Source organism: Pocillopora verrucosa, chromosome 9, assembly GCF_036669915.1.
Source record: "Pocillopora verrucosa isolate sample1 chromosome 9, ASM3666991v2, whole genome shotgun sequence".
NCBI classification, from domain to species: domain Eukaryota; kingdom Metazoa; phylum Cnidaria; class Anthozoa; order Scleractinia; family Pocilloporidae; genus Pocillopora; species Pocillopora verrucosa.
This window is the reverse complement of record NC_089320.1, coordinates 11,358,758-11,382,194: the sequence shown is the minus strand read 5'-3', so window position 1 is coordinate 11,382,194 and position 23,437 is coordinate 11,358,758. Positions and strand designations below refer to the sequence as shown.

At 36.8% G+C, this 23,437-nt stretch overlaps 1 protein-coding gene across 1 annotated transcript; it reads left to right on the top strand.

Moving 5' to 3' along the window:
• The first annotated feature begins 10,632 nt into the window (after positions 1 to 10,632).
• On the top strand, positions 10,633 to 22,658 carry LOC131793805 (lysophospholipid acyltransferase 5). Its single transcript, XM_059111283.2, is given in 18 exon segments — positions 10,633 to 10,912; positions 12,371 to 12,397; positions 12,400 to 12,428; positions 13,112 to 13,160; positions 13,462 to 13,568; positions 14,381 to 14,474; positions 15,178 to 15,215; positions 15,924 to 15,983; positions 16,656 to 16,703; positions 17,438 to 17,508; positions 17,915 to 18,023; positions 18,581 to 18,667; positions 19,007 to 19,126; positions 19,787 to 19,833; positions 20,329 to 20,476; positions 20,828 to 20,986; positions 21,672 to 21,784; positions 22,522 to 22,658. Coding segments are annotated over 18 exon segments (1,422 nt in total). The 5' UTR covers positions 10,633 to 10,815; the 3' UTR covers positions 22,541 to 22,658.
• The last annotated feature ends 779 nt before the right edge of the window (positions 22,659 to 23,437 follow it).

Here is a 23,437-nt window from a genome sequence, read left to right as displayed (position 1 = left end):
TCTATCAAGCTATTTTATCGTATCTTGAAATGAGATCGCGTGTCATTTACAGCAAAATGCATATCAGACCCGCCCAGGCTTTAATTAATCGCACCAGAGATTATCTTAAATCCCTGGCAAGAACACTTTCCCAAAAGGTGCGCTTGAATAGTCTGACCGCTAATTGTTGGTCGATTTTCAAATTCAGTTACCTCTTATGCTCTGATGGCCCTGAGGACATCCCGGCAATTTTCCTGTTTCGTTCAAGAAGACATAACAATTAAACAATTATTTCGGACACAATCAGTTACTTAAGGTGGAAACACTCACAGTGAAAATAAACATGTTTTGTCCTATGTTCTCTTGGAATAGTAGCCAGCCGCCGCAGACCATTAGTTTAGGCCGTGTTATCTTTGAGTAATTATGTATCTTAAAATTCAAAAATAAGGGGTTGATATTAAATGCTCATTAAAATTCTTGACGTGTCGTTTTTCTCCAAGTAATGGAGGTAAAATGGAGTGAATACAGATCTTTCCAGAAGGCCACGTTTTAAGTTAAAGCTTTCCAAACTGGTCATATCCTCAAAACTAAGTGATATTTGATCCAGCAGACACTAGACTGTCGAAATATGAAGTTAGAAGGTGATGGCATTTTGTTGAAAACTTTTCATGTTGGGGTGTTTGATTTCCAGACTAAGAATCGACCAGACTAAAAGAGAGTATCTATTAAATCTTTTAGACAAAGGGTATGAAACTAACCAACAGGAGAAAGAAAATCTATCTATTAAATCTTTTAGACAAAGGGTATGAAACTAACCAACAAGAGAAAGAAAACCTTTTTCATAAACTTCCTTTCGAGCCTTGTAACTTTTCATATAGATGCACCAGAAACAAAGCCATGAGCTTGTGAAAAATATTTCTAGGAGCAATATAACCATTTATCCTGGAGTGAGAATTCTTCGTGCACAACATTAACAATATGGGTCCAGGCGGACATATTAAATGCATTTTTGATAAAATAGCCCAGGACGAATCTTATCATTGGAGAAACCAGGAATGATATCCCTAGCCTGTGCGGCCACTTGAAAACTTTCGAGGCATTTTGTCCATGAAGAAATAAACAAATGTTTTTTAGTACAAACCTTTTGAGAAGGGAGAAAAATTAGACAATTCATGCATAGTGAAGTATGCAGCGAATAAAGAATTTGAAATTAATACTGATCCGGTTTTAGAAGGGCGGACAAGAGCATGGGTGAAACCGTAATGCTTCCTCTTTTGACAAAGTTTCTAAATCAGCTCGGTATTTAGGAATATTAATAAAGCCCCAGATGAATTATCACTCGAGGTTTTTTTCAAGAAATAACGCTTTTCTTGTTGTAATCCTATAACTCCCAGACAATTCAATAAGTCTGATAACAACAAAATTACATTCTATGCTTATATTAGCCAGGATTATCGAGACGGCATATCGACGAACCTAGCATTTTTGCCATTGCCATTTTATATTCGATTCGTCGATACAGTACAAAAAAGGCCAAAACTCTACAAGATAAAAATTATTCAGTTGGTTCGAAAGATATCTTTTATACCAATGTAGAACTGAACGGATCTTGCTGGTTGAAAGAACACTGAATCTTTTGTTCTCACCAAAAATGTTTCCGTTATATCATGCACCTAAACGCAAGGTTTCAATAAAATCATGTGGTGATATGCCTCTATCGTTGCACATACATCCTTTCACAGAAACTCGTCGTTCCACAGGACATAAATAAAGCATTGCAATTTAGGTGCAATTAGCCTAAGGCTAGAATTAGGCACTTGACATTTCCGAAACTTGAATTTTAAGCTTTCCTCTGCTGTAATACGAACACGAGGCGAACGATTAAACCTACTTCAGCAGCTCTAGGAAGACAATATGAAAGCCCGTAGATTCAGTGTTTTACGGCAAGATTTACAAAGGAAACATCTGAGTTTCATAGTTGTGCGATTGTAGTCTAAGGCTATTTTAAGCATCCAAGTGCAGCATGAAGATGAATTAGCCGGAGTGGAAACAACTTACGTGGCGCTATGTTATTCTTATCATTTGTGTTTTTTTTCCGCCCTGTTTTGGGGGTGTATCTTGTTTAAAGGAACTTAAAACTTAAAAATAGCTTCACCAAAAATTGCCACACCAACAAAGCAAAATAAGATATTATCATTCCAGATGTCTTCCACAGAATAAACCGAGTAAAATTATAGACAAGGCTTCCAACTTTGCTTCTATCGACTACGTCTAAAAATTTCTTGAAGATGGTTAAATCTTACCTTAAAATCATGAACATGAAAAATATCCGAAACAGTTATATTTTTTTTGGGATTTTTTTGCCTAAAAATCATGGCGAAGTCTTTCTATTTTGGTCTCAGTATGTTTTTCGCACAACAACTGCATTGATTGATAGCTGGGCTCATGGCCCCTTACTGGGACGCCATATTGAATTTTAGCAAGATACCGCATAAGCGCTCAAAATTTCCCATTACTCCCTATTTTCCCCGAGACTTGCGCTTCGGTAGACGAAACTTGAAGTAATTTAGTTATATCAACAAGAAGAAATCTTGAAATGAAACGAAAATTTCGCTCATGATGTATTACGAAATACTTTTATGTAATGAATTCAGCTGTATGCAGGCAACACGAAGGCTGGTGGAACCTTATTTACTCGAGGTCGTTTCACACCAAACAACAAAAGTTAAGCCATTTTTAAACTCTACAGTTTCAATTCCTTGTAGATAAGTATTTTAGGGAAAATAACTGACCAAAATAACTTTGCTAAGCTGTGGTTCTGGAAAAAACATTTGTTTCAAATTCTCTGTAAAAACCGGCACGTTTACAAAGCAATGGCTATTGTGTCATAATCTTTGCCTCTAAATAATCAAAGCTATCATGTCAAAAATACAAAGACGATAATCATTTTAACGAACTAAGGATGTCCTCAGGAAGAAATATTTTGAAATTAGAAGGACAGGGCACTTTTCTAACAACTCTTGACACGCAGAAATCCGAATACCAGGGTTTGTTTCAAAGCAGATCGAACATGACGAAACCACAATTGCCTTAAAGACTTGCTTAAACTTGAATGTGATGGGAAAATAACCTTATTCAGGGAAAAGCTCGAAGAACCAGTGAGAATAATGCATAGCAATTAATGTTAAAGTGTTCTAAATATATATGAATCCTACCGGAAATCTTCGAACGTTGTTCCACACGAAAGTTGCACGATGAAAAATGAATGAGTCTCCAATCCACTCGCCGAAGCCGCCAAGAGGATGACTCGAAGAAAATGCCAAGATTTTCCAACTGATACCAAGTAAATTACTCGAAGATAGCTCTGCCTCGTGTCATTTTAAGGAATGCCTTGATCGTTCGAGTAAGCTGTCGTTATGGTAAAGCTTTAAATCTTATCTCTTCATGGCTAAGATCTTTTACCGAAAATGACAAAACACATACGCATTCTGTTATAGCCTTAGTTTTGGATACCGCGACGAAGCCCCGTAGGAACACGCCACCTTGACACGAATCAGCGTAATGTTTTCTTCAAAAGCAGTCCAAGCGTGGTGTGAGTTAAATAAAGCTTAATCTTACCAGAAGCCAGAGTTATGTTAAAGAGTTTCGCACGGACCAATCAGGAACCGAACTCGTCTGTATTAATAACCCACTGTTGTTTGAATTTTCTGTCACGAACGGTCCGAAAACCGCTAAAAATTTTCTCAACTCTCACTCACGCAACGCAGATCCTTAACTACAATGAATTTTCGTTGACAAAATTTGATCCTGTTTAAATTTAAACTTAAAAAATGCGTTTTACTTGTTTCGTGACTTTCCCGCAGCAAAATGCTACCATCGCGTTTTATTGAAAAGGGGCATACACTCAGCCAATCACATCGTAGCAAAAAGGTCACGAAAAACCAATGAAACTTCCTTCAAATCTCACTTCAAAGAAACCGGGATTTGTAAAATATTCACTTGATATCAAGAGACACTTTCCCTTCCCTTAAGTATGTGTGCTGATTTCTGAAAGGACACCAAGAAGCTTCGATCTAGAGAAAATAAACTTAAGGTAAACCGTGAGGGTTTATGAAAATTTAAAATATATTTGTACATACAGTACATGATCAATTTTGCACACGAACACCTGAACAAATGGCCTCTTTCTGATCACTGCACAGGCTTTTCATGCATGAGTTATTTTGCATTTGTTCCCTCTTGTTAAGCGGGGTTACTCGGGTCAAAGCTTTATGTCTTGAGCTAAACCGCAATTAATTTGGAAGTCAACAACATTACTGGGATACAGAATAATACCTCCAAAATGAAACATCAAAATTTGAGGGTTTCCACCGGAAAGAGATATTTAGAAGAACTCTAACGGTAAAAAGCTTTTCCTTGAAATAGTTTTTTTTTTTAAACTAAACCAAAGGTTCTTGCGCATTTGACTTCTTTCAGTAGCAACACAGAAAACAATCTTGGATGCTATTTTTGTGATTCAAGCCTGATGATTTTTTTTCTTACTGTGGAGTTAATATTAAAGCGGCTAAAATTACCCTTTTTAGCGTGGGTCGCCCAAAATAAAACCACGTAGGAACTGCCCACGTACCTGTTTGGCAAACTCTCGCTGGTACAACAAATCATGATAAACCGTAAAAATATATATTTCCCTCCTGATCTTACTTCGCGTGTCTCGGCTAAGAAAATATTGTCATTGGCACTAGACGTGATGCCTTTCTTAACAAGGCTTTTCAATTTATTTCTGTATTCGTGCAGATGATTGCGTGTTTCATACACCTTATGGCAGGTTCCTTGAACTAATTCTCGAACTGTCAAATACGTGACACTTGACAAACACATGGACACGCAAGGCTAACTGTGGCGCCCGCGATGAGTCAGCTGACAAACTAAGTACGCATAGTTAGTTTGCGAAGAGTTTATAAAATGGCTGAAAGATTGGAGAAGCCCAAAGCTAGTCATGAACTTATATGCAACTTGAGGATGCTGTAATGTGGTTTATGTAGGTAGAATCGACACTTGACTTTAAGAAAAAAGTGGCAAGTTTTGGGAGAAGAGTATGCCAGGTAATGAACGTAACCTTTTCAGGTTTATAATTTTGAGGTTCGGTTGCTTGCAATTTTTAAGATCGAAGATCTGTATTCGGGCGTACTAAATTTCGAAAGATTTCTCTAGTAGCGCTGAAAAACATTTTCCCGCTGCATTTTAGTGTAAAAATTGTCGTTTTATTCAAGTGCTACTGAGTGTTAACATACGTCAAGTTTCTAATTTACCCGGCGATACGTCACTTAAATATTAACTGTTAAGGGTAGCTGACACACTGGCAGCCATTTACTGTATTTTGTAGAAAAATAGGGATGTTTAACCCTTTAGACTAGCTTCTTATGTTTCCATACAGTATCACCCTTGATTTAAATGTTGAGGTCATGAGATTTAGGAAATGATCTCCAAGTTTAGAAGCTCTCGATTGTCAAACAAATTCTCTATGTCTCAAGCGTGGGACAAAAAGAAAATTCTGAGTCCATCTGAGGCGCTTCAGTGTTCTACCCCTGAGCCACAGAGACTCAATGGTAAGCAAAGCCCCTTATGAAACTCGTGTATGACAAGCGTCCTGCACACTGGTAGGATCAGCAATGTTGCATCATGTTTTGTAAACTGGATAAGAAGATGATAAGTTATAGTTATGAAGGACCCTTATTATATATGAACTTCGTAATGAGCCTTGCACATCACAGAGTCTCTGTGGGTAAGTGGTAGAGCATTAGATTGTGGAATCTGAAGGTCTTAGGTTTGATTTCTTGTGGGGACTCATTTTTTCTTTTTTTCCATGCTCGTAACAAGGCAGAAAAAAACTTTGTCCTCTATTTCTCTACCAAGCTCAAAACTTTCCATCTTTCTTTATCTATTTCCAAAAAAAAAACCTTGTCAGTAACATAGGAAAGTTGGGAGAACTGTGTGGAACATATGAATGCTAATGTAAGGATGTAAAGGGTTGAGGTGTAAATCTTTAAAGCATCAGTCTTGGGGTTTTTTTCCAAAGCTTTCATTTGACCAGTAATTTTCATTAATCATGGTATTGGCTATTTTCCCAAAGTGTTAGTCAGATTTAAATGTTTTTTTTTTAGTTTCTATTAATATTAGTATTTTACTTTTGTTGTGTTACAGAGAAGTACAGAAATCAATATGAACTATTTCTTCCAAATATATAAAGCTGGCTGATTTCTCAAAAAGTCATGGATATCTCACACCTCTATTAAGAAGTTTGTCTAGGATGTTTAAAAAATTTTAATTTTTTTTTAGTTTACTCATTTACCATTTTATGTTGTGCAACCCCACAATTGCTTATTTTCCAGTTTCAAGGGCTGAAAAGGTTCAAAATCTAGATGTTATTTGTTACATTATTTCCTAGTTAAACTCCCCACAGTAGTGATTAAAAAAATGGATTTTTTCACTTAATTTGTCTGCTTGTTAGTTCCTTATTGGTAACAAGTGCATTGAAACAATCTCATGTATCCTTACAGTTTATACTACCAATTTCCATCACTCATTTTTAGACTTGCTTTGAGGAACATTAAATGTGCTGTACACCTTCAATCTATCATTTAGAAATTGCAAAGAACTTTTTTTTGTGATCCCATTATATTCAGACTCCTTTAGGAGACTTGAAAACATCACTCGTTGATGTTTGCTGACAAAAGCCCTAAGCTTTCATTACAGTTCTGGTGTATTGAAGATTAACAGAGATTGTGAAGACTATTAAATTTTTCAGGGAATGCATATGCAATTATGAAAGACCATTGCAGTTTTATTTTCTGGTTAAAAACTTAAGTTATACTTTTTCATTGCTGTCTGTTGTTCATCGATATTTTCAATGGAAGGAGAGACCAATAAAATCAAGGTAAATATAAATGGTTATTTTCACTAAAAACAGTATATTTTTGTAAAAATTCAGTTTGCCTCTGTGACTTACTTTTCTACCAGGATGTTTGTGTCGATTTTCCTAAGATTTTGGATTGTTTTCTATTGAGAAGTAGAAAGCGTAGGTCTGTTGGAAACAGGAGGAAAAGACATGAGAGAAATGGGAGACAGTTCGACAGTCGTCCTTTGACAATGAAACACTCTTGGCCTATTTAACCATTGCTCATGTACATCCCTTCCAAAGCTCTTTGCCTCCTTTCTGTGTAACATTTTTTCGACGTTAGTTTTTCCTTGCATGAATTTTAAAGTGCTCAATTTTTACAGTCTGCCGTGGGCAATGCCAAGAAAGACCTTTTCTGAAGGTAAAAGACACCCCTGCAAAGAGCACTTCAAAATGCTGAAGTGTAAGCGAGATTAAAGACAAAAACATAACATATGTCCATTGTTTCTAAGCCTTACCGTCACTGATATGCACATTTTTCTTCTCTTTTGATAATTCCTATTGGATCTCTCTTGGATTATTTCGGTTCCTCTCGTGACGCGCTTGTCATTTGAGCGAAAAGAAAAACACACGATGGATTCGAAACTGATCAATTAATAATCGGCTTTTATACCTGTGCCAAGTTCTGCTTCCTTGTTCCTTGCTGGGATGGAATTAGGATCTCAAGACTGATTGAAATTGATAGCTGTCTAAACACGGTCGGTCGGCGGCTTACCCATCATTAAACATTCACGTGAAAATAAAATTCCTACAAAACAAACTTGAGCAATTCTACCCGGTCAGCTATCATGAAGAACTCAACTTAAACTGCAGTTGTCTTTCTCCTCGGCGTTTTATAATGGCTTTTATTCAAAACATTGACGCACAGTGTCCATAAAGACTTTAGAAGATGATTTGGATTTGAAAAATATAATCCCTCTTAGTGAATTCAAAGGGCGGTGTAATTTTTATAGACGATCTGCTCCTGTAATGAGCTATAAATCATTTGCTTTTTCTACCGCTCAGCTACGAGTTCCTTCGTTCCTATAAGCAATCATGTCTGTCTACAGAAATTTAACCTGTAATCGAAGGACTACTTTAAATTAATAATTAAGGTTTAGTGGAGATAACATTTTAAAATCAGTCGGTTTTATCAACTGTGTCTTTTTGTTTAATTTCGAGTTTGCTTAGACTAAGATCAAACTGACATGTGACATCAGATAAATTCGTGGGTTTTCCCGATAAACGATCGAATGTTCTCCATTCTAATTAGGAGAAAAAACAGACAGTCACGCGAGAAACGAATTAGTCAACAATACTTTCAAAACCATACAGAATTCCCCCTCACAGGAAGATCTTTCTATCATGTTATAGTTGAATCTATTACGAAAGAAATCAACATTTGCATAATACGTTTTCCATCTATTTTTTGCCGATCCCATGTTTCGAGCTTTTCAAGAAAGGTATTCGTATATTTGGACGGGTTGTACTCGTAGTTATCTAAGGGTTTTTTAGCTAAATGATCCGAACGGATTCTGTGTAAATATAGCAAGAAAAAAGTTGAAAGTTCTCAAGGCAGATGGAAATTTACATTGATATGTCGACACCCATAAACCCTTTGGCAGACTGCGCAATCAAACAAGCTTAAGGTGCCTTTGAAGCAAAAAGGAAGTCGTAAGTAAAAGAATACCCCCGCGGTAGTACTATTATTATTAATTTATTTTCCGTTCACCTAAAATGTGTCATGTTATTAAGACATATCACCGATGCATTATAGACTCCAACAGTCACTGGACAATTGCCCAGAGCCTCCTGTGGCTTGTGATGCGTCCGCGCTTTAATAAACCGATCGATATTAGATGTAAGTTATGCTCGCACTGTGTAGTATTGAGTGAGCAGCTGAAAACACAACAACCACCCACTGTTAGGTCGTTTGACTTGACAACTGGCACGCCAGGCTGGAAAGCACCTCCACAGTTTTTTTTATACTTTTATTTCTATTTCGCATGTTAGAGTTGAACGCCTGTTAGCCATAAGACACCGATCACGAGTTTCTACTTCTGTTCGATCGGCGAAGTTCGAGATGCTTGCGGCAGTGCGTTAGTATGTAAGGCTCTGATTGTACGAGAATTTTGATCGAATTAATCGTGCTATCTGATTGAAAAATGTTGACGACTCACGAGTTTTTTTTTTTTTTGGTGCCTCTTTGGTATGTTAATGTTATGTTAACTGGGTTGTAGCCAGTGAAGAAATGAATAATCAAGGGGGAATAGCGGGGGTTGGTATGGCAGACATGAATGAGATTGAGACGATTTTTTAAGCAACATTCTCCATAAAAGGTGGGCTCTAGATGCGCAAATGAAAGTAAGGTAGCTTTTTCAAACGACCTCCCAATTCCATCAGCTTCAGCTAAACAAAAGTGCTTTTTGTACGTTTTTTGTTGGAGTTCGCTTGCCCACATATCAAAAATAAAAGTTTTCAAAGAATATACTGGAACTTCCTCTCTGGCAGCTCAGTTGGACATCTCCGCTTTGTTCTCCGCCATGAACCGCCATCATGCGTAGTTTTTTTCACATTAAATTTTATTGTCTGAAGGTAATCCTCACAGCACAAAAAATATCGATGACGATTTTTGGAAACTTTAGTTTTTTCGGGCGTGGCTTCGTAGCTTACGAGCAGACTCTCTCTGGCGCAACTCCTCTAGAATGTCGAGATCCTTGAAAAGTCTGACAGAGGCGAGTTGGCTCGCTTTGTTCGCGGCGGAAAGTCTGAGAGCGGTCTGGCACGGGCCTCCCGCAGGCCTCGCAAGATCGAGACGCTCGTCAAGTAGCGCCAAATGAGAGTATGATCAAAGGCCTTGCAGCCGGTTTCGAATCAGCATCTCCCCCTGGTTTTAAGCCACAAAATAAAGCGCTATACACCGGATTACTCCTCTCTTCTTTCTAGTTCATAGGGCTGGATCCTATTTTTCAAGCTGAGGCTCCGTAATGACACTGGAAATTCGGAAGGCAACAATCATAGACAAAACCTCTTGGGACACATTGTTCACAGAATGTTACTACTTCACGTTGAGAAATAGCTCAGGTACCTCCCGTCTTGTCAGTATACGAAAAAGAAATGGGACAGAAAAAGTGTGTGATATGAGCATGGTTTGAAAGAGAGTGTTTATTTGGCTCAACAGTTTTTCCGCAATTTCTCCAGGTACTTCTTTGGACGAGATTTTTGTATCCACTTTTCTTGGCAAATCATCTCTGTCCTTCTTAGAGGTCTAAATTTCCACTTAGAGGAACACTAAGATTTTTAAAAAGTTGTAGTTTTCTCTATTCTGCATGAAACTCGTTCCAAGTCGTCCTTATAGCGCGTCCCGGGTGCATACGAAGTCGAATAAAAACTTCCCATAGCGCCTAACACTCTTGGGCTTCCAAAGTTGGTTTCCCGCGTGGTAAAAAAAACTGAACTAGCTCAGGTTCATTTTTCGAGTGCTCATTTATTACCCAGCCATTTTATCAAAAGATCAGGTATGACACCCGAATCTGTCATCGACTCTCTTCACTGCGTCCAAACGGACATGCATCTATCTAGACTATCTAATGGCTTTCTTTGGTTCAGCGACAAATATTAGCTATCCAGCCAGCAGCACGCTGCGATCGCGTGATCTGCCATCATCGTGACCACGTGATGGGTAATCGATCACACTCAGGAAGATCGAGTCGAGTTGAAGTCTTCCTAAAAGAATGGGAATTTATAATAAGTGATCTTAATTTATAATGAAACATCACAGATAACAAGAGGATAAACTTAATCGTTGTAATCATCGCTCACCCTGTCCTGCCCCTATCCAAGATATTTTTCTTTTGCCTCGGTTCCAGGCGCCAGGTGCCACTGTCGATAACATTAATAAAATGGCGGATTGTGGTGGTTTCGGTAGTATAGATGTTTTAGTGAAGGCATCTGGGTTTTCAGATGCTGCCCTTCGTCTAGTCATCGCGTTATTCTCAGGTAATTTTGATTACATTGTTTGTGGTGAGCAGTATTTGCCAGATGACGATTACATCTTGGACAATCATGGGGTCGAATCTCGAGTTACAACGACTCTAGAAAAAAGCTATCTTTTTTTTTATGTTTAGTCATAGTCTCTTGCATCGCAGACAGTCACGTTCCTCTCAAGTGTTTATTCTTTTCGTGTATTTTTTTTTTTGTCGTTGGTTTTTTTTTTTTGGTATTTTATGGCAGGAGTCACAGTTAGAGGCACACTTGATCGATCGATCAGTACAAATGAAAACGTAATTTATGATTTATTTGTTTCTGGACTGGGAGAGAATTAATTCGCTTGAAATCGAACGAAAGTACGGTTACCAAGCTTATGAAAGCAGTCCGCCGAAGGTACAGGACTCGACCAGACAGTCAAAGCTTGATTTATTTGTAATTAAATTTGTTGACCTCGACCTCATAACTTTTTTTTCCACACTTGACCAAACTTTGATTCGTCGGTTGGCCACATCTTTTCAAGTGAACGAAACCAAATGCACCACTTATCTGCTTCAGTGCACAACCCAACTGCTTTGTATGAGATCACTTCATAGGCTAACAAAATATAGCTTCTAACTTAATAGGCTAATATTGAAGGCAACGTAGCATTCGACTTATGGCACTGCACGTGTGCTGTAGTTCCAAATGAATTTCAGAAAAAGGTGATTTCAAGCTAGTTTTATCAGCAAGCAAGTGTTAACTGCAATCTGATAGCAGTTAAAACGTAGTAGCTGTAAGCATTCTCTGATAAAGGTTTTTACCTCTACTGAGATGCCAGATACAGTTCTTTAGAGATGGAAATTATTGGTTGCACATCTTTTTGGGGTCCCTTACAGTGACGATCAGTATTCACTCCAAGTTACAAAAATATAAACAATCTCTTGGCTATGACACTATCAGCCAACATACCAGCAAGCCAGAAGAGGGTTTGTTTATTTTAAAACCCTCATATTAATTTTAGTATCATGCATTCACAGCAACTTGTGTTGGTTTTTTTGTACTTTCTGGAGAAGCATTTGAGATCAACCTTTTAATGTAACTATCACTGGACTCCACTAAACAAATTTGTTTTGACTCTATATAAAAGTGACAAAGATGGAAAAGTGAAATTCTTGAGCTGCCTTTTTTCAAGCTGGCTTTGTATCTTTTTGACAGAAATAATCGAAATACAAATATTGATGTATGCAGGGGATAGTCTGCAGGATAAGTTCCAGTGATTTTGCACCATATGATATAAACTAGCGAGTAGAACTGCTTGAAAGGTGTGGGTAGGTGATAGATGGATGATGTCAATCCGCTAACACATTTTGACCTTAACATACATGTAAATGTAGGAAGGTGTCTGATGAATCAACCAGTAATGTATATATTAGAAATCAAAGATGCTATTGATGATTATAAATGACAAGTACTGTAATTTTTTTTTAGCTTATCCTTTGGCCTTCATTTATCAAGCATTTTTTATAGAACCAAACCTGTTCTTCAGGTAAGTCAAAGTTTTTTGTCATTCGGCTGTGGCTGGTAGCCTATCTTTAGTATATTGGGTGTGTCCAGAAATGCAGGAAGTAATGAAAATGGCACAAATTTGTCAAAGTCGTCAAATCCATCAGACTGATTTTGCTTTGATGAATTTGACTAAAATTTGTCAAAATCATCAATTCTGTGATATTTTGCTTTGAAGAATTTGATTAAAATGTGCTAAAACTATTGAATCCATGAAAATTCACTTAGTTAAACGAAATTTCATCAAAACTGCCATTCTTGTTACTGCATGCATTTCTGGATGTTAGTGGTGCACTGGACTCAGGGGAGACCAGTCTCAGTTTGAGGCCTGGCAGAGTCGTTGTGTTGTGCTATTGGCCAAGACACCTGACACTCACAATGTCTCTCTCCATCCAGTAGTATAAGTAAGTAGAGACACTCTGTCAGGGAAGCTTGATGAAATGCTTTTTAAGGAGGGGGAGGTAATCTTTGATTTACTAGTGTCTCATCCAGGGGAGTAGTGTTACTCCCAGTCATTTCATTCTACAGAAACTGAAATAAATTGTGGCAAGGAGAGTCCCTTTGCTTCATTGCAGACTCTATCTTTTACTTACATTGTAATCAATTTATTGAATGGATAATGTTTAATTTATAAACCATCCTAAATTATATACTGATCTTTTACAGCATGTCTATTTCACCATTTGTGGGCTTTCATTGGCTCTTTTCTGTTATGGTAAGATGTACCCTGTTTCTTCACATTTCCTCGTGAAATGTCATAAATACTATTATATCAGATTCAGTGGATACAATAATGTTGTAATTCAAATTTGTAAATCCACTTGCATTGTTTTCTTTTGTCTGGGATCATAGCAAGTGAACTTGAACAAAGAAACATCAAGGTCTCAGTTCTAATTGCAAGAAGTTCTAATAATTAGAAGTTTTAAGTTTCAAGGTATATGGTATATGTAGGTTAAGTATTAAGAAGCAGTCATTGAAGCTGGAAATAATCTGCCATTTCCTTTTGTTTTAACCAGGCTGGTGTGCTGTTCACTCCCTGATAACCATTGCTTCTTCCTACTTGCTGGTACACATTCTTGGGCCATCCATAAATATGGTTATAGTCATGTTTTTATTTAACATGGTAAGCTTTAGATCTTAGTTTATGGTAAATAACATGGCAACATTTGTATTTGACCTACAGGACATCTCAAATATTTTCCCATCATTAACAACAATTTCTGCACTTGTTAGATTTGAGATTAGACTTTATGGCCAACTCACACTCATGGAATAGTTCTATGGTAATTCTTTAGCAAATTACTGTTTGATGCAAACAAAAGAAAGATCTCAGTCTTCAAACAGTCAGTTCTGATAGTACTTCTTTTATACATTTTGCCATGCCCACATTGCATGTGCTGAGAATGTACACGTATCAGACGCTCAAATCTTTCAACTAGTGACAAATAACTTTCTCAGTATATATATATTTATATATATAATTCTCTATGGGAGTTTGTGTACTATATGGCAAATAATTAAAAGTGATTTAAAAGATACTCAAAAGAACTAGAAAGTGGCACCACCGACTAAATTTTGGAATAAGATCACCATCAACACACAGTGGAAGGGTTGGGTTTAATACCAGTGAGTATACTACTGTTTTCCTATATTCTGATTTGCCATATTTTGTGTCATGGTATAAAATGAACTCAGAAACTTTGTGCAATCCAACTAACTTACACACAACTACAGTGCATATGGATTTGTGAGGAGAATTTAATTGGTTCCACTGAATTTATTTTTAAAAATTATGTGTTAAATTACAATGTCAGCTTAATTTTAAGGAGTTACAAATGATTGGGTATTGATTTAAGTATCTTTAGTAGTTATAAAGGATTCAACAAAGAATAATTATAGTACACTCAGTTTGTTATTTTATGTTTTTTTTTCCAGGGATATTTATTAAGTGGCTATATCTGCAATGCCTCAGGGGGGTATGACGTGAACTGGACTACACCCCAGTGTATTCTGTGTCTAAAGCTGATAAGTAAGTTCTTGGTTGGTCATTGATTGATGTAGCTTTATTGCAGTTTTTTTGCCTGTAGATCTCATTTTGGGCATTGCTCCTTTTCTTACATTGGTAGTAGGCTTTGGAATAATCTTACACAAGAAGTAAGGGATGTTAGTAGGATTTATAAATTTAGAAGTGAGTTAAAGAAATTAAAATTGAATGAGTTAGATTGTAAATGCACCTTGTGTGCATGTATTATCATTATTCTCATTTAGTGTAATGCAATTGTAATCGCCTGTATGTCCTATAATAAGATATATATATATATATAATACACACATATACATACATAAAGACATACATATCTATATATATATATATATATATATATATATATATATATAGATTTACCAACTAATTTTAGTTCAGTATACACATACACTTTTGTAATGAGCTTTCCTTGCTCATCAGTGTTCTTGTGTCTAAAGTTATTATTATTATTATTATTACTATTATTATTATTATTATTAATATTAATATTGTTGTTATTATTATTATTATTATTATTATTATTATTATCATCATCATTATCATCATCAAGAACACAATGATGACCCTGCCAGGTTTTTTACCCTTTATCCTTAGACCCAAAATCCAGTCTGCAGACCTTTAGGCCACTACATTTCCCTCTGTTGTACCTAAATTAAGCATTTCTTGACTCTAAAATGTCTCCTTTTAGGTGTGGCCTGGGACTACTATGATGGAAATCAAGACCAGGTAGGGTTTGTTTTGAACTTGCTGATAAATGAATCTTACACACTACATATCAGAAATCAAAGATATGGATATAAAATATAACAATTCTGCTTGCAAATAATTTGCTGCAAATATGATTCCAGACTGAAACTGTCAGTGACGTCAAGATAGTGTTTAAAGAATTTTACATATTGCCATTCATGAACAGAAAATGTGACCAGGAAATAATAATGTTAACCAAATAGAAACCCAGATGATGAATGTTAAACGTCTTCACATGAGAATACTGTAACTCATGCAGTTGGCACTGTTAGAGATCTTCTTAGGTTCTGTTACAGTGTATATGAAATGACATTGAGGTTTGCTTCTTGAATTGCTGGTACCCACTGATACTCCTGGGTGGAGAGGGGCACTGTAAGAGAAAAGCATTCTCCTCAGAACACAACAAAAGTGGCTTTGGGTTCAAATCAAAAGTTGAGCATGTAACCACTTGGCTACCACAACTTTCAATGAAAATAAAAAACATACCGTGTACAAACCAAAGGGTACAAATTCTGACATTAATTTGTAGATTAGTAAGAATAAAGAATTCAAGGTAAAAAAGTATTTGTGGTAGTTGAACATTGTGTCCCTGTTAATGCCTTTTAAGCTTAACACATGACAGAACTCTTAGTAAAGGACAACATGAAGGTAATTGGACTGGTGAGATACCTATTTTTTTCACTCTAGGAGAAAATATCCGCTGATCAAAAGACCACTGCCATTGCAACACCCCCGACACTACTGGAGGTATTTATCAGTTCTTCATTTTGGTAACTACTATCAGTATTTTTACAATGTGCATTATTTTACTTTCTAACTGGTTTCACTCCTGAGATCTCATTGGTAATTTTCCTCACTGTCTGCTATAAAAATTTTCATGATGGAGAATTTAGCATAAGTTCAACTAACAAAATCCCTAACTGATATTTTCTTTATTCTTATCACTTGTCTACTAGACATTGTATTAACACTGTAATGAAAAAGATTCTGTCTTGGTCACCCATGGGATATAACCCTCTATGCCCTAACGTCAGTATGCATGTTCTCCATACTATTCGCTATACATTTCCCCAGGTGCTGACAAAGAGAGTTTGTCTAATAATCAAGAGCTGCTATAGTCGATGATCATTTCCTTTATTCTCATGACCTTGATGTTTAATTCAAAGGTGATATTGTAAGGAGAAATTAGATGCTGGTCACTCTTCGGGATAAAAGGGTTAAGGAGTTTAATGGCACAGATAGAAAAATAAAAAAAAAACCCAGTGTGAAGCTCAAGCTGTTATCAACAATTTCTCAACAACATGTTGCCTAATTTATATAAGTCTAACAGACCACTTATAGTGATAAAGTGGTATGAATCTTCGCACCTCATACAAATTGAATACTTATCTTTTATGCTTTTTTCCCTATTTTGTTAAGATGATGGGTCTTAGCTACTTTTATGGAGGATTTCTAGTTGGTCCCCAGGTAAACAACAAACAAGTATCCATATACATATTATTATACTCTACAAATGAGCATCATTATACTTAGTATCACAAGCAGTTAATATGTATCATTAGCTGAGTTGATATTTGTAAAATTGGCCACCATAAAGAGTTTCAAAGCTGAATTATTGAGCCTCAGCCCTTCGGCAGAAAGTCAGCTTTTTAACTCTTTACGGTGGCCAATTTACTTTATCACCTCAGTTGATAACTCTAAATTACCCTGTTACACTCTCCCACTAACGCAGCACCACAGTTTCTGTAGAAACTTCCCCCTTTATTTAGTTAATATGTATTGGTGAATTCTCAGCAATGATCTCTATTACCTCCTTAATGAGGGGAGTAAGTCACTGTTGCACCTTACACAAAAAAACAGATGTTAAGTAAATGAAGTGTGAGATAATTTAACCTGAAAAGGCAAATCAGCTATAATGATTACATAGTCTTGTGAAAACTTCATTTTCCTCTCTAAATGCTGTTAAGAATTTTTTACATAGTTTTAGGGTCATTGGGTTTAGTGTTTATTTTGCGTGTGCTATATCAAATTATGTAATTTTTTGCCTGGTGAGTACGAAATCATTTTATAATCCTTCAAAGTGGAGTGAAACATGGAAAGAATGCACAAAATCCTCAGCTGCATGAAACACTTTTTTTGTAAATGTACTGTTGAAAATTTGGTTGTTGTTTGTTTGTCTATCTGTTTGTTTTTTGTCCTAGTTTCAAACCAAGGGGTACTTAGCATTTGTTAATGGGACGCTAATGGACAAGAAAGATGATGATAATGGCCGGTGAGTGGCTTACCCATTGCTGTTGTGCACACAATATTATAATCTTGTCAAAGTCACACCTAAGAGTTAGACAAATGAAGTAGCTGCAAAGCTGGGTGGTCTATGTCATGGTTCTATTTATGACAATTTTGTGGGGATCATTTGTCTTGCTTGCACAGGTTTGCCCCATTACCAATCAGAAGCACAATAATTGTCCACTGAAAAATTGTAGATTTCCCCTAACAGGGGAACCAGGGATCAGGGATGGTGCAGGGGTGGCAATACTCATTTCCCAATGTTGAGGCTTGTGTTCAATTCCTGTGGCTGAGTGAAGTTTTTTGTTGAGTCACATACAGTGTCCTTTCCTTAAATTTTTCTCTTGACCCTTTCATTTACTGTAAGAAGTGTTTGATTTTTAATTATGTAGGGTTGCATCAGGTTTGAAGCGCATGGTTCTTGGTATCCTGTACCTTGCCCTTTATGGTGCATTAAATCCATGGTTCTCAGAAACTGGACTCTTATCAGATGCATTTCAGGTCTGTAAGAAGTATTAAAGACCCAGTTTTGACCAGTATGCATTGGGTGTAGCATTGGCCAGCTATAGAGTGACAGAAACATTAATTTTTATGGTACATGTACTTCCAACTTTTGAATGAAAAACCCTCGACAAGTTTTTCTTATCATGAACTTGTTAGAAAGCTATATGCCCTAAATTAAAGTTACAATATAAAATTTTCCAAGATACATGTAAGTTAATTTCTTTAGTTAATAGCTTTCAGGGAATTTCTCAATGTTTGTGTACTACATTGTATGTTAGATGTGCTTGAGCTGGGAAAAATTGCAGTGCCCCTTTAATTTATTAATCACTTAAAAAGCTAATACCCATTGTGATTTGGTCACATGCAGTTTTCTTGGAGTCAGGAAGGTTGCTTATTTACCTGGATCTCTCACTATCTCTATGATATTTTCTTATATCCTGGTCAGCCATTGTGCCACTAGCTTTGATTTATTTGTTTTTTTCTTTAAGTGCTTGAAAAGCCTCCTAATTTGTGTAAAGCTGTCAAGATCTTCTCTCTCTGATTTTTTTCTGTAGGAGTATTCATTTCTTGCAAAAGTCTGGTATATAGTTTTTTATAGCAGAGTGACATTCATGAAGTACCTGGCAGTGTGGCTTCTCTCTGTGAGTACAAACAAATCATTAACAGTTCAATTCCCAGAAGTTATCAACATGTAACTTCTTGTAACTAATTTACAAGGAAATATGTAGTGGCTAGAGGAGAGAATTAACAATTTGATATTTGGAGTTAAAAGGTTAACTACCCCAGGGCAACAATCACATGTGGGTACAAATAAGTAACAAGCAGTCCAAGCATTTATTTCATACTTGACACTAACAAACCAAATTTGGCATGTGTTCAGAAAGAAGGTGAAAATTATTTTTTGGATTATTTCTCACAGTGTATCAACAGCTTCCCAAAGTTTATGGGCCTCCTCCTAAATTGATCTGTTTTGGTTTTAGGAGGGCAGCTGTATTATTTCTGGAATCAGCTACAATGGTAAAACCGAAGATGGTGTAGTAAAGTGGGATGGACTTAGAAATATACGGCTCTCAGTGTACGAAACAATGTACACTTTCCAGGTGAGTTGATTCTCTTTATTGTACATGTTATTAGTTTGTAAAGCTTAAATAGCCATGTACAGCGAAAAAAATTGATTAATAAATACATAAATAATTTCATCTCCCTCAGTTTCAATGGGCTTACATTCTTTCCACTAAGCACATGATCATTCCACAAGCAGCCAAAAGGAATATCTTTTGTGTTATATCTATTAATTTTTCCAAAATTGGGAAGGTGGTGGGAATAACAAAAAGGTATTGACAAAGGGTTACTGTATGATTTACTACCAACTTCTCGATACGAAAGTATAAGAAAAAATGTGGCAGACAGTGTGGAGAAATGGTATTTGGATCCTGGGAATGACAGGAATTGGGGTGTTGCTGCTAATTATAATTTTATCTCAAATGTGACTGTCATCAGTAATTTGTCCAGTCTGTATCCCTGGTATTTCTTACATAAAACATGCTTAAATATTGTTATTATTTTCTTTCCCTTATTAAAAAAACAACAACAACAAACAATCAAACGAAAAGAAATAAATGGAAGAAGTTTTTCTCGATGGGTTAAATGTTCAATTCCACTGCCTTTTATTTTGTAGAATCTGTGTCAGTTACATGTTACATATAAGTCATCGTACTCCAAAAGTAGATTGAACTTTTATAAAAATTTTTTTCTTGCAGCATTGCGTTGATTCCTTTAATATCAATACCAATAAATGGGTACTCAGGTCAGTGAACATTATTTCCTCTACTGAGCCAGTTCCTTGAATACTACTGGTGCTAGCGATGTCCAAAGCGTCTCTTGTTGAATACTCAGTCACTAAACTACCCCCCTCCCCTCCCGAGTAGTATTCAGAGAAGCTTTTGAGCAGGCTCTACTTGGCGCTGCGGCGGGAGCGACAAAGCGACGAACCTCGCGGTCTTCGAGCTGGCGAGTGATGCGGGCATGTTTGATGTTTGCCAAGGATCTGCGTTTTTTCTGAAACTAGATCCCTCGCAACGCTAACGAGGCTTCCTCACAGGCGATGTTCAGACCTGTTCAGCATCGTAGTGTATTTCGATAGACTTACGTTGAGAATCCTGATATGCCTGCTTGACTTGTAGTACGTGCTTAAACACAAAACATCCTGAGAATGTAACCTCCACTTCGACAAAGTGAATTAAAAATCTTAGGTTATACCATACCAACCATTTAAAGCATTTTGGACGGTTCGTGGTTGCAGGTACTTTTTCAAGCGCCTTCGTTTCCTTGGGAACAAAAACTTGTCGCATTTCCTCTCGCTGATGTTTCTTGCTTTGTGGCATGGATTGTTTTTGGGATATTTCGTTTGTTTCTTTGGAGAATTTGTCATCATGGTGATGGAAAAACAGGTAAATATATTTTTATCACTCAGTGGGTGCCTTTTAATTACTACTACAATAAATTGAAGAGGAAAAAGGAGATTCAAAGACATAATACAAGTACCGAAAAGGCGAAGGTGTTGGACACTAGTGCGGTTACAAGCTGACGCACGCCGTAAGCAAAACGATTCAATTCCAAATCATTCATGTTTACCCACACATTTTAAAGAAAACAAGCATAAAATTTCTAAAGATTATTTTGCGTTTGCACAAACTACCTCGTGCCCATATTACTATTTTAGATTGGTTTCTAAATATATTGTGTACTTATGTAAGTTGCCAAAATACAACTTACAGTTTTGTTTTCTACTCGTTACTCAGGTACTAAGTATGTGTAATACCGTGACCAAGAAGCCCTTGTCAGAGATGCCTGCATACGTCAGATTTCCTGTCATTTCAACTTGTATGTTCATTGTACATTTTGGCCTGGCGTATTTCATGGTGTCATTTAATCTATTGATCGTCTCGCGTTTTCACAGGGTAGGTAAACGCTTTATAAGCATTTAGCGAACTCGACAGTCGTCATTCTACCGCTAAATATTGATGAGAAAAGCACGCGAGAGGTTCTTCCCATCGACCCCTGCGTCTTGGTAGTGCTAATTCCCTCGTAACCCTGCGGCTACAAATCAAAAATAAGAGACGAGTGGGGACGGGTCAGTGAATTTAGGCTAACACGGCATCAGGTTTTAGGCTACAGTTTGAATGAGGCCTCACTGAGGTTGCTTTGAAGTGCTTTTCGTCTTCAGAATAGCGTACAACAGTATGGGCTCTTTTTTTTTTTTTTTTTTTTTTTTTTTTAGCACAATAGGATAGTTTCGCCTAAATTCTCCCCATAAAATATGCCCGTCTTGAAGGGCAACATGGCGTTTGTTAAACATCTTATACCTAAGAGGTTTTCGAGGTTGCTTTTATCCCATTAACCGCTGGAAGTGAATAGCATCTATCTCCTTCATACATTATTACCACTGAATCAAACATTAAGGTTTTGAGAATAAAGGAAATGACTGCCAACGGAAAAAAGCTCTTTATTCGGTCTTGGTTGTCGATTGAAAGTAAGAAAATTATATATGTAACGTTGAAAATGTTCGATTGAAAATATCTAAATTAAGTGCCATTTTCCAGCTCATTTTTCACGAGTCTTTCTACTCCGACTTGTGGTTTGTAGGTTTGGAGTTCAATTTACTACATTGTCCCAGTGATATTAGTCATATGGCACTCGCTTTATCCAATCATCATCTACCCAGTCTTTAAAAAGATGACACAAGATAAAAAGGACAGGTAAGACACTAGCGTATGGCCTGCAGTGCAGGCGTCTTATTAGGGTGAGCAAACGTAACAAGCCCGCGATCGTTTATCTACCCTTCTCCTTATTTTTGACCGTTGACCTCCCCCTTCGTACAAATTCCTTTCTCTCCCCAGCCTTCTGCTGTCGTAAAATCAAAGATGGCGGCCATAATTTTGTTAAGAAAATACTATGCACTCGTTCGCCAAAATTACGCCTGCTCTGCAGGCTAGTAAGACACAAGTCCTAACACAATGACACATGACGATGTACAACTGTCCTTTTAAATATGTCTTTTCGAAGCTCCTTTATGGTTTGCCGGGTTCCCAACTGGTTTAGAACCATCCATAAAAATTGGACATATCGCTCACTTAAGCCCGGGTTTGTCAAAACAAACTCCTCCTAGTGTAATCCAATATTGCACTGGTTTTTTTAAACTTCGCTCTCTTGAAAATTCACACCACCCTCTCAACCAATGAGATGCATAAGTTAAACCGATCGTGCCTTGGCTACTCACTTTTTCTCGTCTATCAGGCAGTTTGCTTGTTTTTTTCTGACTTGTCATTGGCCCGTTGTGATCTTTTGCTTTACCGTGATTGGCTGTTGTGATTACTTTGATTTGTGTCTAATATAATTATTCGAGGCAGTTCTGGTAAGTTGGTTGTTATAGAAACACTTTTGCGAAGTCCAGAATCAAGAATTAATTAAAGTAAATTAAGTTTTTTGTTTGCAGGTCAAAGAAAGAGAACTAGGATATCTGCAGAAGAGGCATTGCATTTATTAGTTCGCATCTCCAGAGCTAGTGTTGGGAGATATTTACTGAAGCCTGTCTTTTTTACTTTCAAGCAAGTTTTTGCACAATCTTAATCGAATAATTTGTTTTCGTGTGATTTTAGTTTTAGATGTATTACATTCTTTTTGTTTTAATCCAGTAAAGAAGCTGAGTTAATCTCAGATTTATTTGGTTGGCCCGTCACTAGTTTCCTTCGCAGCCGTTGTTTGCTCTCGTCTCACGACGAGTTCTCTCCTAGTGGTGGGGGAGAGAGTGCGTTGCGTGACGAGACCATACAACTGCTGCTCAGGAGACTAGGCCGTCACTTAATCTTGTTCCTTAGTCACGCGGTTATCTGAATTATTAAAGAATTGAACATCAGTAAAAAAATTGTTGAATCTTTTTCTTATTATTGTTATCAGTTGTTAAAAAATGTTTTTTTTTTACATCTTGGTTTCGGCTATTAACAATTTTAATATGTAGTTTTTATTTAGAGAAATTCCATAGGAGTCTTTCTCTTCCCTCTGATAGGTTTTAGATTTACGTATGGATGAGTTTCCTATTTGGAAGTTAGATTCCATGTAATTTTATCTTATACTAGCTGTGAATTGCAGGGTGTTAACCACAGCAACGTAGATTTTCCAGATGTTCTTGTTTGAAAAAAGACTGAGCCTTTTTGTTTGTTTGTTTGCTTTTTTTTTTACTCTCATTGCTGTTAACAGGGGTTTCAATAACTTTTATCCATAAGCGGCTGCCGATAGTGTTATAGGCAGCTGTGCCGTGGGGCGAGAGCTTTCATTGCAACTCCTGTGTTAAGTGTTTAACAAAAGTAAGTAAGGTATAGCGAGTAGAACGGACGCTACTGTCAAGGTAACTG